This window comes from Phoxinus phoxinus, assembly GCF_949152265.1.
Source record: "Phoxinus phoxinus genome assembly, chromosome: 7".
NCBI lineage: Eukaryota > Metazoa > Chordata > Actinopteri > Cypriniformes > Leuciscidae > Phoxinus > Phoxinus phoxinus.
Genome location: NC_136882.1, coordinates 26265665 through 26281106, shown reverse-complemented (window position 1 = coordinate 26281106; position 15442 = coordinate 26265665). Strand labels below are relative to the sequence as shown.

The following is a 15442-nucleotide window of genomic DNA, read 5'->3' as shown; positions in this document are numbered from 1 at the left end:
ACAGTCAGGTCTACACCGGAACAAATACACCAAAAAATGTCAATTGAACGGACTACGTGTTGGTATAGGCCTATTTTAACTTCAGAAGTATGTGGGCTAACAAGTCCTAAGATGGAAGCATGTATAACGATTTAGTATTTTTCAAATAAAAATGCAATTTCCAAATAGAGAGCAAGACAATCACCACTCTTGAGGTAGGTATTGTCCATCTTATAGTAAGAGTTTTATCTTGTGCGGCCTCTTTAAACATTTTAGCAGAGGCTAGCATGCTAGCTGCATGCTAAGTCAGCCCATTCACGTGTCACTTCACTGTAAAACCTCACCGGTCAAACAGAGTGTGATTTTATTTGAGTATTAGTGATTGCTGGCTAATAAATTTAAAAATCGTTATGTTATATAATTGTTAAACATGACTGGAATCAGCCCAACTGCTTTGTCTCTGAGGAAGATTGTTATCGTGAAGCCAATGCCTTCATGTTTCTTTGAAAAGACTTGTGTCAATAGGGAACTCATTTATTTTCTTTCATGGAAAGGAACAATAGTTTAATTCACTATTTGACCTGACATTTAGATGATCTTTGCAGATGAGAGTATGGATCAAACAGTAGCTCAGCTGTGATCCTCTTTAGTGAATGCCATTTACTGAAAGCACTTATAGGATCACTGATGTTGCTCATAACCAGGGAAAACCATTTAATTTTAATTTAATTTAAAATCATCCTCTGTCTTATGTGTTTATAGTCTTATAAAGGCTGTGATTTCAGATAAATACACTACAGGTCAAAAGTATTTTTTAATGTTTTTAATTTTTTTTTTAAAGTCTCTTATGCTCACCAGCAGTGTTGGGGTAACGCATTACGAGTAACGCATTTTACGAAATCAGATTACTTTTTTTCAAGTAACTATAAAATAATACATTACTTTTACATTTACAACAAAATATCTGATTTACTTTTCAAATAAGTAATGCAAGATACTTTGTGTTGCCATGTATTGACTGATACCTCTCCTGTCCCCGTGTTGAGAGAAATCAGGAGTAAGTGCAGAGGCGTTATGTGTGTTGTGTATAATATGAGGTTAACTCATTACTTTTTAAAGTAATTTTCCCCAACACTGCTCACCAAGACTGCATTTATTTGATCAAAAATATTGTGAAATATTACATTTCTATTTTAAAATGTAATTATACCTGTGATGGTGAAGCTGAATTTTCAGCATCATTACTCTTGTCTTTAGTGTCACATGATACTTCAGAAATCATTCTAATAAGCTGATTTGTTGCTAAAAGAAACATTTATCAAAGTTGAAAACTTGCTTGAAATTTAGGTGGAAAGATGATAAATGATAAAAATTCAGGATTCTTTAATAGAAAGAACAAAAGAACAATTTATTTAAAATAGAATGTGCCTTATGTTCCATGTTCCTTAAATGGAACATTATGAATGGCTTCACTGTCACTTTTGATCAATGTAATGCATCCTTGCTGAATAAACGTATTAATTCCTTTCCCCCAAAAAAAATTACTGACACCAAACCTTTGAATGGTATAGTGTTCATTTTCTGTTCTAGAGCTGTTCAGTCATGATGTCGGTTTGTTGTGCAACCTGTAAATCTAATTTACTCAATATTAAAGGGGTGGTAAAGTATGATTTCACTTTTCTAACTTTAGTTAGTGTGTAATGTTGCTGTTTGAGCATAAACAACATCTGCAAAGTTACAACGCTCAAAGTTCAAAGCAAAGGAAGATATTTGCTTTTAAAGAAAAGGACTACAACAAACGGCTGGTAGGGACTACACGACATTCCTCCCGGGTTAGTGACATCAGCAACTCTAAAATGTACATAAACCCCGCCCCCGGGAACACGCAGTCCATGTTGAGAAGAGGAAAAGTTGTTGTATAAGAGTACATTTGTGAGTCAGCTCAAACTGTAGCATCCATCTTTTCACATGCAATAGAAAGTCACTCTGTGTGCATCTCACAACAGTTCTTATACGAGCGATTTATAGATTACCATGACAGAATATCCTATTTGAAGATAGTTAACTCCACATCAGCAACATAAATTCATCAACTAACCATTCAGAGACGTCCTGTTGCATTCTACATGTTGTCACTTCTTCTTGAGTCTCTCCATCTTTGTCTGACTCCGTTTTAACATTAAAGACAGAACAGTTTCTGTCATTTTACTGTGTGTCTGCGTGAGGTAATGGCAGCTGCTAACACACATGAGCTCTTGAAACCCCGCCCTCTGTACAGCTCATTTGCATTTAAAGGGCCAGGCACAAAACGGTGCGTTTTTGCAAACCCTCAAAAAGTGACAACTTTAACATGCTATATAAAAATATCTGTGGGGTATTTTGTGCTAAAACTTCACACACACACTGGGGACATCAGAGATTTATTTTACATCTTGTGAAAATGGCATTTTACCACCCTTTAAAGGCAATATTCCCTTAGGAATTTCAATGGGTTTAAAAAAAAAGTATTGTTAGCAGCTTGCTTAATGTTACATTACTCTCATTCAAATGCTATAAAAATACATAAAAAATTCTCATGGGAATCCATGAGACAAAAATGCTAATTTTTCAGGTTTTTTAGGACATCTTTATTCTGTTAACAGTTTTGAAATGTTAACGTGAAGTAAATGTAAATACATGACTTAATGCCAATATGTTCCATACAAAATGCAAGTTTATTAACTTCCATGCCTCCAAGATTATCAAACAAGTATAATGTATAACCTCAATTTCAATTCACAGCTCAATCTTCTGGAAAAGAAAGAAAATACAGAGAATAGCAAAAAGCACAGAATATTTAGACAACTTCTGGAGAAGCAAAATAAAGCTGAAACACTTTTAACCTCTGAAACGATCGGGACGTGACATCCTCCAATGGGAAGGGAATCCCTTTGAAGATTAGCAGGGGAAAATATCACAACTTTACAATAAAACCAACAAAAAAAAGCTCTGAATATATTTACAAATACACACACTATACATAAATACAAGAAAGATAATTACAGAATATCAGCAAAACAAGAAACAAAGGCCATTGAGTAAATACTTGATTCCAAAGAAAGTAAAGCAAATACATAAACAAAGGTAATATTTTACAGAGACTGAAGAGGGGAAATGCTGCTCACGGAGGAATTATTACGCCGTACCACCAGTGTCTTAACATTCAGAATATTTCCTGTGACTGCTCGATTTCCATAACTGAAGTTCACACGACTTTATAAAGTCCGAGGTAAACCGGAGTCCTGTTAATTCAGCAAAATGTGTCCTTCCGTAGGTGAGTATTACCATATAAATCTTATGCAGCTTCCATAGGAGACACATAGAGAATGTTCAACAAACACCAACCCGGATATTTACAGCTTCAAAATGGTTCATAAGGCTCAGTGCATTTTAAAAGAACAGATCATCTTTGTGTCATGTCTGGGTGATTAAACCAGGGAAACTTCCTGTATGTGAGGATCTTAATAATACTAGGCACTCGTCATTATTGCATAACTTTGACCCTGTTTGCCTTTGCAAAATTATGCCACAAAAAACATAAGAATGCCAAAGGGGAGGGAAAGTAATGCAGAATTGAGTAAAACAACCCTTTATTTTTCTGAAATCTTTCCAGTAGAATATTGATCACTATATTTGTTGCTCATGACTCTTGCATACTGTGCTGGATACACTGTTTTCATTGGATTGTTTTTACTTCATTCACATTTTAAGAGTCAGTATAAAAACATTGAAATAGTTGCTAAAAATGAGGCAGCACCGCCTGAATACTGTAATGAACATTTAATTTGATTTTTTTTTTATATAAAAACTACATGCAACTGCAACCGGTTTCACTCGGTCCTACGTGTGCGTTTACAAGGATAGTTCACCCAAATATGAAAATTCTGACATCATTTATTCACCCACATGTCATTTCAAACCGGTATGATTTTCTTTCATCTATAGCCTATATATTGAAGCATTTGTTTTGTATATACAGTGAACGTTTAAAAGGTCAACAACAAAAAAACAACCTTCAAAATATCTTTTTATGTTCCAGAAGAAAGTCATACTGGTTTCGGTCAACATGAAGGTGGTTAAATGATGACAGATTTTTTCAGTTTTGGCTGATCTATATCTTTAAGATGACTAGCCTGTATTGTTCTCGCACATACTGTAGAACAGTAGAACACTTTTTTTCATTATTATTATATTAGCTAAATGAATGTCTCTGAAAAATCTGCATATTACGTATAAAGATAATCCCTTGTATTTTAAAAAAGCCCTATTTTGATAGGTATTTACAGCCTGTAAAACGGAGCAATATCTTTTCACTTTCACATATATTACAACATCTTTAAAAGTATTTTTTTTTTTGTACAGAAAATAGTCATATGCTGATGAAGTGCCCCACATTACAGACACGCTTCGAAATACAGAATATGATAAGATACATTGGTGATTAATGTCACATCTACCTTAAAATAATTACTTCCTTACTTCATAAAAACAAGGTGCTCATGTTATGTTCAAGCCCATAAACAACAGAATACACACGTGTGTACACAAATACATAGTGAGGAACATAAAACATGGTGGATCATAATACTTCAGAATGAACGAACAAACAAAACAAAAAACGCTAGAAATTGATTGGTCGTCTCTAACTGACAAACGGTTATGTAAAGAATGTTTCTTGACATGTTTCCTTTCACAGCACTTCAGTTTTCTTCTGTTGGTGACGAAAAGCCCCTACATGCACCAGCAACTGTGTGATTGACTGTAGATTTCGTCCGTGTGTTTGATCACCTGATCTGTCTGTGCAATGCAGTCAAGTGGCCTTTCTCAATGTAAATTCTAGTAATATCTAGTCATCTGAGAAGCGGTCGCGTGGCTTTCTGTAGCCACTTGAAAGTGCATATGGGTCAAAGGGACAGAAGTCTTTGACAGCTTATTACAGAAGTCCTTTCAGAAACAGAACTTAGACAGTTTAGTGAAAACGTATACCTTTACATGAACTCGATCATGGGGAACGTACAGTGGATTTATCTGGGTACAGTATAAGTTCAATTCAATTACTTGTATTCATACAAGTGTGGCATATTGCTTCTTTTGAGTATCTTGGTTATTGTAGTGTGTGTGTCTATTTATATTGATAAGTTAAGAAATCCCTTTAAGATAGATAGATAGATAGATAGATAGATAGATAGATAGATAGATAGATAGATAGATAGATAGATAGATAGATAGATAGATAGATAGATAGATAGATAGATAGATAGAAAAATTAACAGCATTGTAGAGAAATTTAGCTCACTGGCCGCCCTCTACTGGTCACTTTGGGGATTGTTCAATTGTTTTTTAAATTAAACATTGGTAACATTTTATAATAAGGTTAAATTCTTTAATATTAGTTCATACATAAGGTATTATGAACTAACCATGACCATTTTGTATAGCACTTATTAATCTGGGTTAATGGTAATTTTTACATACACTAATAGCCCACATTTGAACATTTCAAGTTGTTTAAACAAACAGTACTATTAACAAACATGCATTGTATAATACAGGGGTCACCAAACTAAGGCCCGCGGGCCGACTCAGGCCCGCCACCCCCCTTTGACTGGCCCCCCAGCCCCCCACTACTTGAACCGGCCCTATGAGGCAATCCCCAAAAGTCGTCATGGTACGGGCGTCACAGTTTGGTGCATACATTTACACTGAGAATACACGGTATAAAATAAATAAAACTTGCGTGCAATTTAATTAATGTAATGCGGAACTACTGTTAGATACGCGGATTCTTAGGGACACCTAATCTGTAGCTCCGCCTTAGCTCTGAAGCTCTGAAGCAGGCTGCGGTGTAAAGATTGCAATGCTGGAATATGTTGAGAGAGAGGTGTGGGCGCGATCGAAAAGTCGTAAAGTGTTTACTTATATTTGTGTGTGTGTGTGTGTGTGTGTGTGTGTGTGTGTGTGTGTGTGTGTGTGTGTGTGTGTGTGTGTGTGTGTGTGTGTGTGTGTGTGTGTGTGTGTGTGTGTGTGTGTGTGTGGCGCGGCCACGATCGAACAGTGGAAACATAAAAACATACTCCGTCATTTAGTTTATGCAGGACATCATTCAAACTGCAAAGTGTTTAAGTTGTTAATTACATTTTTAAGGAAAACAAATATATTAATCTAAAATGTAGCAGATTAATTTTCAATTAATTCAGCTACAATTACCAAACATATTAAGGTATTTTTATTAATTGAATTAATGAACTAATTATATAAAACTATTGTCAGTGAGTGCACTACAAATAAACTGGTTCTATGCCTTTACTTTATTAATAAAACTTATTTTAAAAAAAGTACAAGGCTTAAGACATTTATTTTTCTTTTGGTGGTCCAGCCTGAGACATGCACAAGCCTTCTGCATTTTTGTTTTGCTTTTCCCTTTATTGTAACCAACCGTGATGTCTGAACCGAGGTATGAACCGAACCGTGACTTCTGTGTACCGTTCCACCCCTAAAAGAGAGTGCAGAGTTTTCAAAGAACAGTGGACCAACGATTATTTGTGAAGAATAACTTTAAATAAAACAAAGTGTGAAGACTCGATTACAACTTTTGCAAACCACTAGTAAAGATAAACAAATATGTACCATGAATCAAGTGTTGATATAGTAGTGGGGATATAGTAGTGGGGATGGCTGTGCCAGGCTAGTAATCTCTACTACACAATGAGGCCTGCTGGTGGTCATTTTGGTCTGGGTTATACAATTCTATGTTATATAGCTGACCCGGCCCCGGCCCCCCATCACAGTCAGGAACGATAATGTGGCCCCCAGAGAAAAAAGTTTGGTGACCCCTGGTATAATAGATCATGAACAGAACAATTGTATAGTTATAATTTACCATTTACCTAGATTTATAAATGCTTTAAATACTGTTGTACTGCACACTTCCATTCAAAAGTTTGGGGTTAGTAAGATTTTTATTTGAATTAACACGTTTACTCAGTAAGGGATGTATTAAATTGATCAAAAGTGACAATAAAAACAGTAATTTTTTTATTTCAAATAAATGCTGTTCTTTTGAACTTTCTATTCCTCAAAGAATCCTGATTTTTTTTTATCTCGGCTTCCAGAGAAATATTAAGCAGCACAACTGTTTTTTTTTCTTCTTCAACGTTATTAATAATAATAAAAAATGTTTCTTTGGCAGCAAGCATATTCAAATGATTTCTGAAGGATCATGTGACACTACAGATTGGAGTAATGATGCTGAAAATTCAGCTTTGCCACCACGGGAATAAATTAAATGTTATATTATATATAAATACATGATATATTAAAATAAAAAACGGTTATTTCAATTTGTAATATTAATTCTCATTATTATTGTTTTACTATATATTTGATAAATTAACTGCAGCCTTGGTGAACATAAGAGACTTCTTTCAAAAACAAAAAATATCTTATAGAGACCAAACTTTTGAAAAGTAGTGTACACTGTTAGTTCAATGTTACCCAATGCATTAACTAATTGAAGTGTTTTTAAAATAATTAGCAAATGGATGCACTGATGTTTGCAAAGACTTTAACTGAAGCATTAACACACTTACATTACTTCAGTGAATACAAAGTAAAGGACAAAGCCTATCAATGCTGCTGTACTGACCATAAATTACATCTAGGCTTCATAGTCCAAAAGCAATCTCACAAAAGGAAAAGAAAACAGAAGATTCCTCTGCATATTCTACAAAGCGACTTCACCTCCAAAATGTGGCAGCTAGAAATCCACTATAAATAGAAGAGCTATAGGAATTATAGAAAACAAAGCGGCACTGGTAGAAATCCAAAGTTTTGTTTCAAAGCCACCTGATGTAAGTACGTACATGTACTGTACATACTGATAGATAGATAGATAGATAGATAGATAGATAGATAGATAGATAGATAGATAGATAGATAGATATGTACGTACTGTATAAGTGTAAGAGCCAGACCAGCTCAGAATGAGTATATTGCTCTTCTACCTCGAGTAGACCCTCATTATCCAGATTTACTCTAATTAGTGAGTTAGTGTGATGAAATTAAGACAAATGTGGATGGTAGACTGCAGAAGCCCAAGTATGTTTTGTCTGTTAATCAAATTGAATCAATTTGAGTTTAAAACCAACAGTTGTGGGGAACAGAAGATATAATGACCCAAAATATAGGTTGTTTTTGTTGCGTAATCTCTTTCGCTGGTATGTTAACCTGTAAATGGCAACTTCTGAAACCTCCAGAATCACTGGCCCAAAGTCTCCGTCATCAGAAGAACTGCATGATCCTTCACAGGTGTGTCTGGCTCTTGATGTTCCACAATAATGCAAAATGTAAAAAATTGTGCAAGCATACAATTCCCGGTCAAGCTCCCCTTTGCATCTGCCAGAACAACACGCAAAAAGCCCTTCCACTCGGCGTTTCTTCACATTGTAGATGTCGACTGAGAAGCAGCCGTGTTTAAACAGAACACAAGGATGATTCAGAATGGAAAAATCAGAAAACGAACCGTTTGTCCGAGTGAAATATTCCTTTGAACAACGCATGAGACAATCAACATCCTGGACTCCAAATGTTTCAGGCCTGTAGATGAGCCTCCTCCCTCCCTGAATGGACCCTGTTTAGCTCTGCAAATGTGAGGAACGCATTGTACTCCTCCTTCACTTGTTCTTTTATCCTCTCTCTCTCTTTCTTTTTCAGGGGCAGGGATGGCCATTTTTGTATCCAGCCCAGCTGAACACTATTGGGGGAGATCCAGCTCTCCCACGTGTGTGTGTGTGCGTGTGGATTCAGACCAGCATGTGTCTGCGACGATGCAGGGCCAGATGGTCTGAGCGGGAAAAGCTTCGGTCGCAGTCCCCACACTTAAAGGGTTTGACCCCCGTGTGTTTACGGTAATGCCGAGTCAACTCGTCCGAGCGGGCGAACTTCCATGTGCAGCCGTCCCAGGTGCACTTGTATGGCTTCTCACCTGGTGGAGATAATGGATCACACTTAAGCGAAAAGAGACACAGATGCAATTCGTAAATCCTGAACCAATCAAGACTGGTTAACTAGAATCCCCCAAAATCAAATAAATTGGTATTGAAACTACATGTATGGACAGCGTTTGTGTGCTCACTTACCTGTGTGTGTCCTCCGGTGGGCCTTTAAATGGGAGCTCTTAGTATAAACTTTATTACAGCCTGCAAAGTCACACCTGTGGATGCGTCTTTTCTTGGAGTCTGGAGATTCAGGTGGCTGTGGCCGTCGAATGCTCTCAATACTGAATGGTGACATGGAACTGAGACAGAGAGAAAGACATTTTAATCACACTGAATAAAGCATTACAGTGTTGCAGGAAGTAGCCAACTGACTAACATGTTCAGCATCTAAACAAAATACTTAACACAGCAGCATTTATACAAGCTAATTGCTGCCACCGTGTGGTAACATGATTTTAAAGCAGTACTACTTAGACATGGACCACGTTTGCATGTGTCAGTAGTACATGTCATCTTTATTATGATAAAGTGTTTCAAGCACTAATTTTCAGCAGCGCTCGCAGTGTGGTGAATCAAAGCAAATGAAATCATATTTCACCTCAGCTGCGAATGTCGGTTTCCCATCTTAATGTAATGCAATAAGAAGTAAATAATGGCAAGAAACATCTTTCTGCTGACTTTTCCTCACAAGGTAGGGTCACTAATAATGTTTTTATGCGTTTGAAAGAAGTCTCTTATGCTTGCCAAGGCTGCATTTATTTGATCAATAATATTGTGAACTAAAATTACAATTTAAAATCGTTTTCTACTTTAATATATTTTAAAATATAATGTATTCCTTTGATGGAAAAGCCATACTGCAGTCTTCAGTCAGGTTATTCTTCAGAAAGAATTTGCTGGTCAAGAAACATTATCATTATAAATGTTGGAAGCAGAATGTTCATTGTCAGAAAATGTATTTGAAATACACATCTTTTGTTACATTATAAATGTCTTTACTGTCACTATTGATCAATTTGATGTGTTATTGCTGAATAAAACACACACACACACACACACACACACACGTCACTATAGATACACCTTGCTAGTACTGGTTTGGACCATGGTTTGGACCCATTTTGCCTTCAAAACTGCTTTAATTCTTCATGGCATAGATTCAAAAAGGTGCTAGAAACATTTCTCAGAGATTTTGGTTCATATTGACAATTTGACATGATAGCATCACAAAGTTGCTGCAGATTTGTTGGCTGCACTTCCATGATGTGAATCTCCTGTTCCAGCACAACTCAAATGTGCTCTATTTAGTGAACTCATTGCCATGTTCAAGAAACCAGTTTAAGATTACGTGAACCGTGACATGCTGCGTTATACTGCTGGAAGTAGCCATCAGAAGATGTTTACACTGTGGTCATAAAGGGTGAGCCTGTGTGAATTGTAGCCTCAGTTTCCAGTTCTTCTTTCCTGACCTCTGGTATCAACAAGGCATTTTTGCCCACAGAACTGCCACTCACTGAATATTTTCTCTTTTTCAGATCATTCTCTGTAATCCCTAGAGATGGTTGTGTGATACCTAGTAGATCAGCCATATATAAAATACTCAGACCAGCCTGCCTGGTACCGACAACCATGCCACTATCTTCCACATTCTGATGCTAAACAAATAACCGGAGAGTGTGAGAATTTTTTTTATTCTCTAAGCAATATTTTACTGATTTTATTATTTATTATTTTACTTATTGCTACTCAAAATGTATCACTAGATGGCGCTGTAGGCTAGCTTCATTTTGATGGTACAAGACAACTGTTCAGAGGCCAAAAAACATGCCTTTTTTTCTTACAAAACCAGCCATAATTCTTATAGAGATGTGACATTTGTTGCTTGTTAGTTTGCTGTTAGTAAAATCCAAAAGAATGTTTTTACATACTTATTCCAAATCACGATATTACAGGATCAGAGAAATAAAACTCCACAGTATTAACACACTGTCTGTTCTGATTGCTGTGGGAAAATGAATTATTGCCATTCCAGACGGTGGGCCCGATTTCAGACTGTAAAGCTGGCTCTCATTGAGAGGATTTGTACATGATATCAACCAATGAGCTCGCTGAACTGTTGGAGAAGAGCAGAGAGCCACGTAAGTGTGAGGACACGCTGTGTTTGAAAGTGAGAGAGCGTACGAGTCGTTTTGTTCCATTTCTCCCATAGGTAGAGACAGAGAGGAGCGCCTAATTACATTACATTGTCCTCGCTCGCCTTCCCTTCTAAGGTAATAAGAGCTGTATGTCCCCTGCTTTGCTGATTGGCATGGGCTGGGCCTGGGGGGGGGCGGAGCCAGACAACCCCTCCAGTGAACTGTCTCCACCACACGCAGCCCACTTCCTGTTTCTCCCCTGCTCCTGGGTCACCTGTTGGTGTTGGTGCGCTGCCAAGCGAAGGCCTAGCGGAAATGAGCCAATGTGTGAGAAATGAGGCTGAACTCTCTATCGCTGCCTCGAGCAAAAGCACACAGAGAGTGAAAGAGAGAGAAAGAAAGAGACCCAGGAGGGGAGAAGTGAAATTGAGAAGAGGAGACAAAGAGAAGCCGAGAAAGAGGCAATGAGCCAAACAGGTTGTTTCTCTCTCTCTCTCTCTCTCGCTCTCTCTCTCTCTCTGAGAAATTACAAGAGTGAAAGAGTCACAGAGTTTCTGTGAGAGTGAAAGTTGGTGGCAAGATAAAAATGGAGGGGGGTTGATGTTGGAAGGAGAGCTTGGAGGGAGTGAGGGAGCATGAAGGGAGTGACAGGATTTACAGTGGAAAGAACTCTCACAGGATGTTTACAGTCTGATATATTTCAGAGGGGACGCCACTGACATAAATAGTGATACAGTAGTCTCTGAATCGTGGAAAATGACTTGAAAATACATATTCACCTGACAGGTACTGTACAGACGCCTTTTCACTTTATTGTCCTTCTCAAATCAGGTGCATTGTCATGAGACGTCGACCAATATATATAATTTTATTCAATCAGCCAAAGCTATACATCTATAAAAAAAATCTTGAAAAATTGCTTTATAATTACAGCTCACAAACGCGAGGGAAACTGAATATTAAAATGAATATAAACATGTGTGTATTAGGGCTGGTAAGATTTTAAAATGTTTTTGAAACAAGACTCTTATGCTGACCAAGGCTGCATTTTTTTTCTTGTTCAAAAATACAATAAAATGTTGTGAAATATTATTAAAATTTTAAAAAGCGGTTTTCTATTTTAATACATTTTAAAATGGAATTTAAATCCTGTCAAGGCAAAGCTGAATTTTCAGCAGCCTATTCAGCATTTATTTGAAATAGAAAACTTTTGTAATATTATACATTTCTTTTTTTTAAAGAAATTTATATTTTTGTATATAATTTATATATGTCTTTTTTTAACAATTGAATGTGTCCTTGACGCTTGCTGAATAAAAGTAATGTCTTTAAAAATTTGGATGGTAGTGTATTTGTATATAATTTTATTTATTGATTGGTTTGTTTTTACTGGCTTTTATTGGGATTTTTGGTTGAAAAAAAAACATTGAAACGGAGGATATTGATATCAGCTAAATCCATTTTCAGTAGATCTTTAATTTAAATCTATAATGTAATAAACATCTGGGCAGGAGGACTGACATCCAGTCTCACACATCTGCTGTCCTCCCTGCAGGCACCAGGTGTCCTCTAGATTCAGGTATGGTGGCGGACACTAGGATGATCTCCTGGTTGGATGGACCCCTATTTTGCCCAGCCCAAGCCTCACATCCCCCAGAACAATGAGGACCAAGCTACTTTTAGTTTATACCCCACTTTTTTCTTTGCTTTTATATACAATTTTAGTTCAATCAAAGCCTTTGTCCATGTCCAGCCACTGATCCATCCATGTCCAACGTATGCTAGTGCCGTCACTTACTGTAGAACACAGAAGAGCTTTGCAGCCCAGATGATGCCTAGACCTTTGATACAGCTCTTGTGTAAACCCTGCATAACCCTGTCATACTGGCTTTGTGCTTTTGTCTGTGTGTTTGGGGGTGGGGTGTATGAATTGTTCGGTTCTGAAATGTTTCCAATCAGACTGAATTGAGCTCTTGCTCCATTTGTCTCAGCTCTCCCTTCAGAGTGACCAGCGAAGTAAGCTTTCTGCTGGGGGCTCCGGGTGTTCTCTGATACGCTCCCCTAAACATTTGTCACAACAAGACCTGCTTCTCATCCAGCAATCCCACAAAGAGAAAGCAGGCTTCAGAAAGGAATGACAGAAGAACCAGGGAGAGATTAGGTTAGACTACTGTATGTCTACTCATAAGTCTAGACATAAAATAATATAGTCGGTAATCAATATTCATATTTTATCAATACTAATTGTGACCCTGGACCACAAAACCAGTCACATGGGTACATTTTATGAAATTGAGACTTATACATAATCTGAAAGCTAAACAAATAAGCTTTCCATTGATCTATGGTTTGTTAGGATAGCACAATATGTGGTCGAGATACAACTATTTGAAAATCTGGAATCTGAGGGTGCAAAAAAATCTAAACATTGAGAAAATCGCCTTTAAAATTGTCCATTTATGTTCGTGATTGTGCTGCATTTACTCACAAAAATATATGTTTTATATATTTACGGTAGGAAATTTATAAAATACCTTCATGGAACATGATCTTTACTTAATATCCTAATGATTTTTGGCATAAAAGAAAAATCAATAATTTTGACCCATGCAATGTATTGTTCGCTATTGCCACAAATATACCAGTGCGACTTGTGACTGGTTTTGTGATCCAGGGTCACAATTGAGCTATCCTTTTAAGTCAGCACTAGTTGATGGCAATATCCAATATAAATCAATAAATATCTAATATAGGCCACAGCAGTAAATAATAATTCATATAATCATGCATCCTTAGTACTGAAGTTTGATAATGCGACAGTAATGCAAGTGTGTTTCTGTCCTAAAAGAACTGAAAATGTGTAGTTGTGTGTCTGTGTGTGTAGCCACACTCCCAACTTGTCTGACCGAATGACCCTTTGGGACTCGAGGGACCCAAATGAACCTGCCATGGCCACTTTAACGATATTACAGTCCTTTCCCCATAGGGATTCATAGATTTAGCAGAGGCTGTTTTGAACACACAAAATACATCAACCCACATACAGTAGATGCATTTGTCACTCAGAGATGTGGAAGTTGGCCACATGCTTTTCATCTGTTCTTCTGAAACTGATATCAGTAAGTTAAAGCCAGATATCAGCACATAACACATCTGGCCCCTCGCTCAGAGTGCCCCGATGTAATAGACGGCTTCTTTTGCTGCATGGATATTTAAATTAAATGCAGAGCTAGCAGTTCTCTCTCTCCTAAATTGGCTCGTCTGGTGTAGAGGACAGTCTTATAGTGGAGACTGAGTCATTTTGGGTCGGCTGCGACTGGCCTCTGACAGGTCCGTGAGCCCGGTTATTTTAGTCCCGCGGGCTTCACGGTGCCAGCCAACCTACGCGTCCACGAACTCACCCCTCAAAGGGAAGACATCACTCCTACCGTTAGACGCTCTGGTCTCAGTTTAGACAGCATTTTATTGCCCGGCATTTCAAATTTTCTGCTTCGATTACTGCGCAAAAACACTGACCCAATTAAATGACAATATTCTTCATCAAACACTTCCTTGATGTGATAAATGCTTATTTGTTCATGCCCATTGAGTCCGCCATCCTATCAGTGTATTTTATGGTGACGCTGCCCACAATGTTATCTTATTTCACATGCTAGAATGAACACAGCTGCACATATGACCTCTTTCTCCATCTCTCTCTCTCTCTCTCTCTCTCTCTCTCTCTGTGTGTGTGTAAACAGCCAAAAGCAGCAGCTCTCCCAATAACACCATTCTTGCAAACCTGGTTAAACTGTGTTTTGGCATTCTGCTGCACTGTGGGGCAAAGTCCTAGTACCGTTCGTTCGCAACACATTCGGAGCAAAGGGAAACATTTGCACGGTATCAGTGCATGAGCTCTGACATACAGAGGAATCCAGGAATACTTTCCAAACCATTTGCCTAAATAACAGGCAGACGACAGGGTGCTGGTAGGGGGGCTGGCTCATGGAAAACTCTTTGGGAGAAGTCCTAGACTGTTTTTTTTACAGCCTGCAGGCTTGAGAGTCTTCTGGTTTTGATCATGTCACCGTCTTTAAAGGGACGACTACCTCATCTGAGTAAAGACACATGCAGTTGTGCAGACAAGAATGGGAGATGACAGCTAATGTTACCAAAGAGCTGGTATTTCAAAGAATGGCCGATAAGGAAACGCTTCACAGTTTGCACAAGTCTTTTGATAGAAGGTGTTCATTTCCAACTCTTTAATACATTAAAGGGATAGTTCATCCAAAAATTCCCATTCTGTAATCATTA

General features: G+C 37.6%; 1 protein-coding gene across 7 annotated transcripts in view; it reads right to left on the bottom strand.

Moving 5' to 3' along the window:
- Window positions 1–8814: 8814 nt before the first annotated feature.
- The window catches only part of klf12b (Kruppel like factor 12b), an 80042-nt gene continuing 73414 nt past the window's right edge, over window positions 8815–15442 (bottom strand). For all 7 annotated transcript variants that reach the window (XM_079618395.1, XM_079618391.1, XM_079618394.1 and 4 more), the window contains 2 exons: window positions 9156–9313; window positions 8815–9001 (listed from right to left, as the gene is read on the bottom strand). In XM_079618395.1, coding sequence (XP_079474521.1) covers window positions 8820–9001; window positions 9156–9313 — 340 coding nt within the window. In that variant the 3' untranslated portion in view covers window positions 8815–8819. The remainder of the gene's footprint in view (window positions 9002–9155; window positions 9314–15442) is intronic.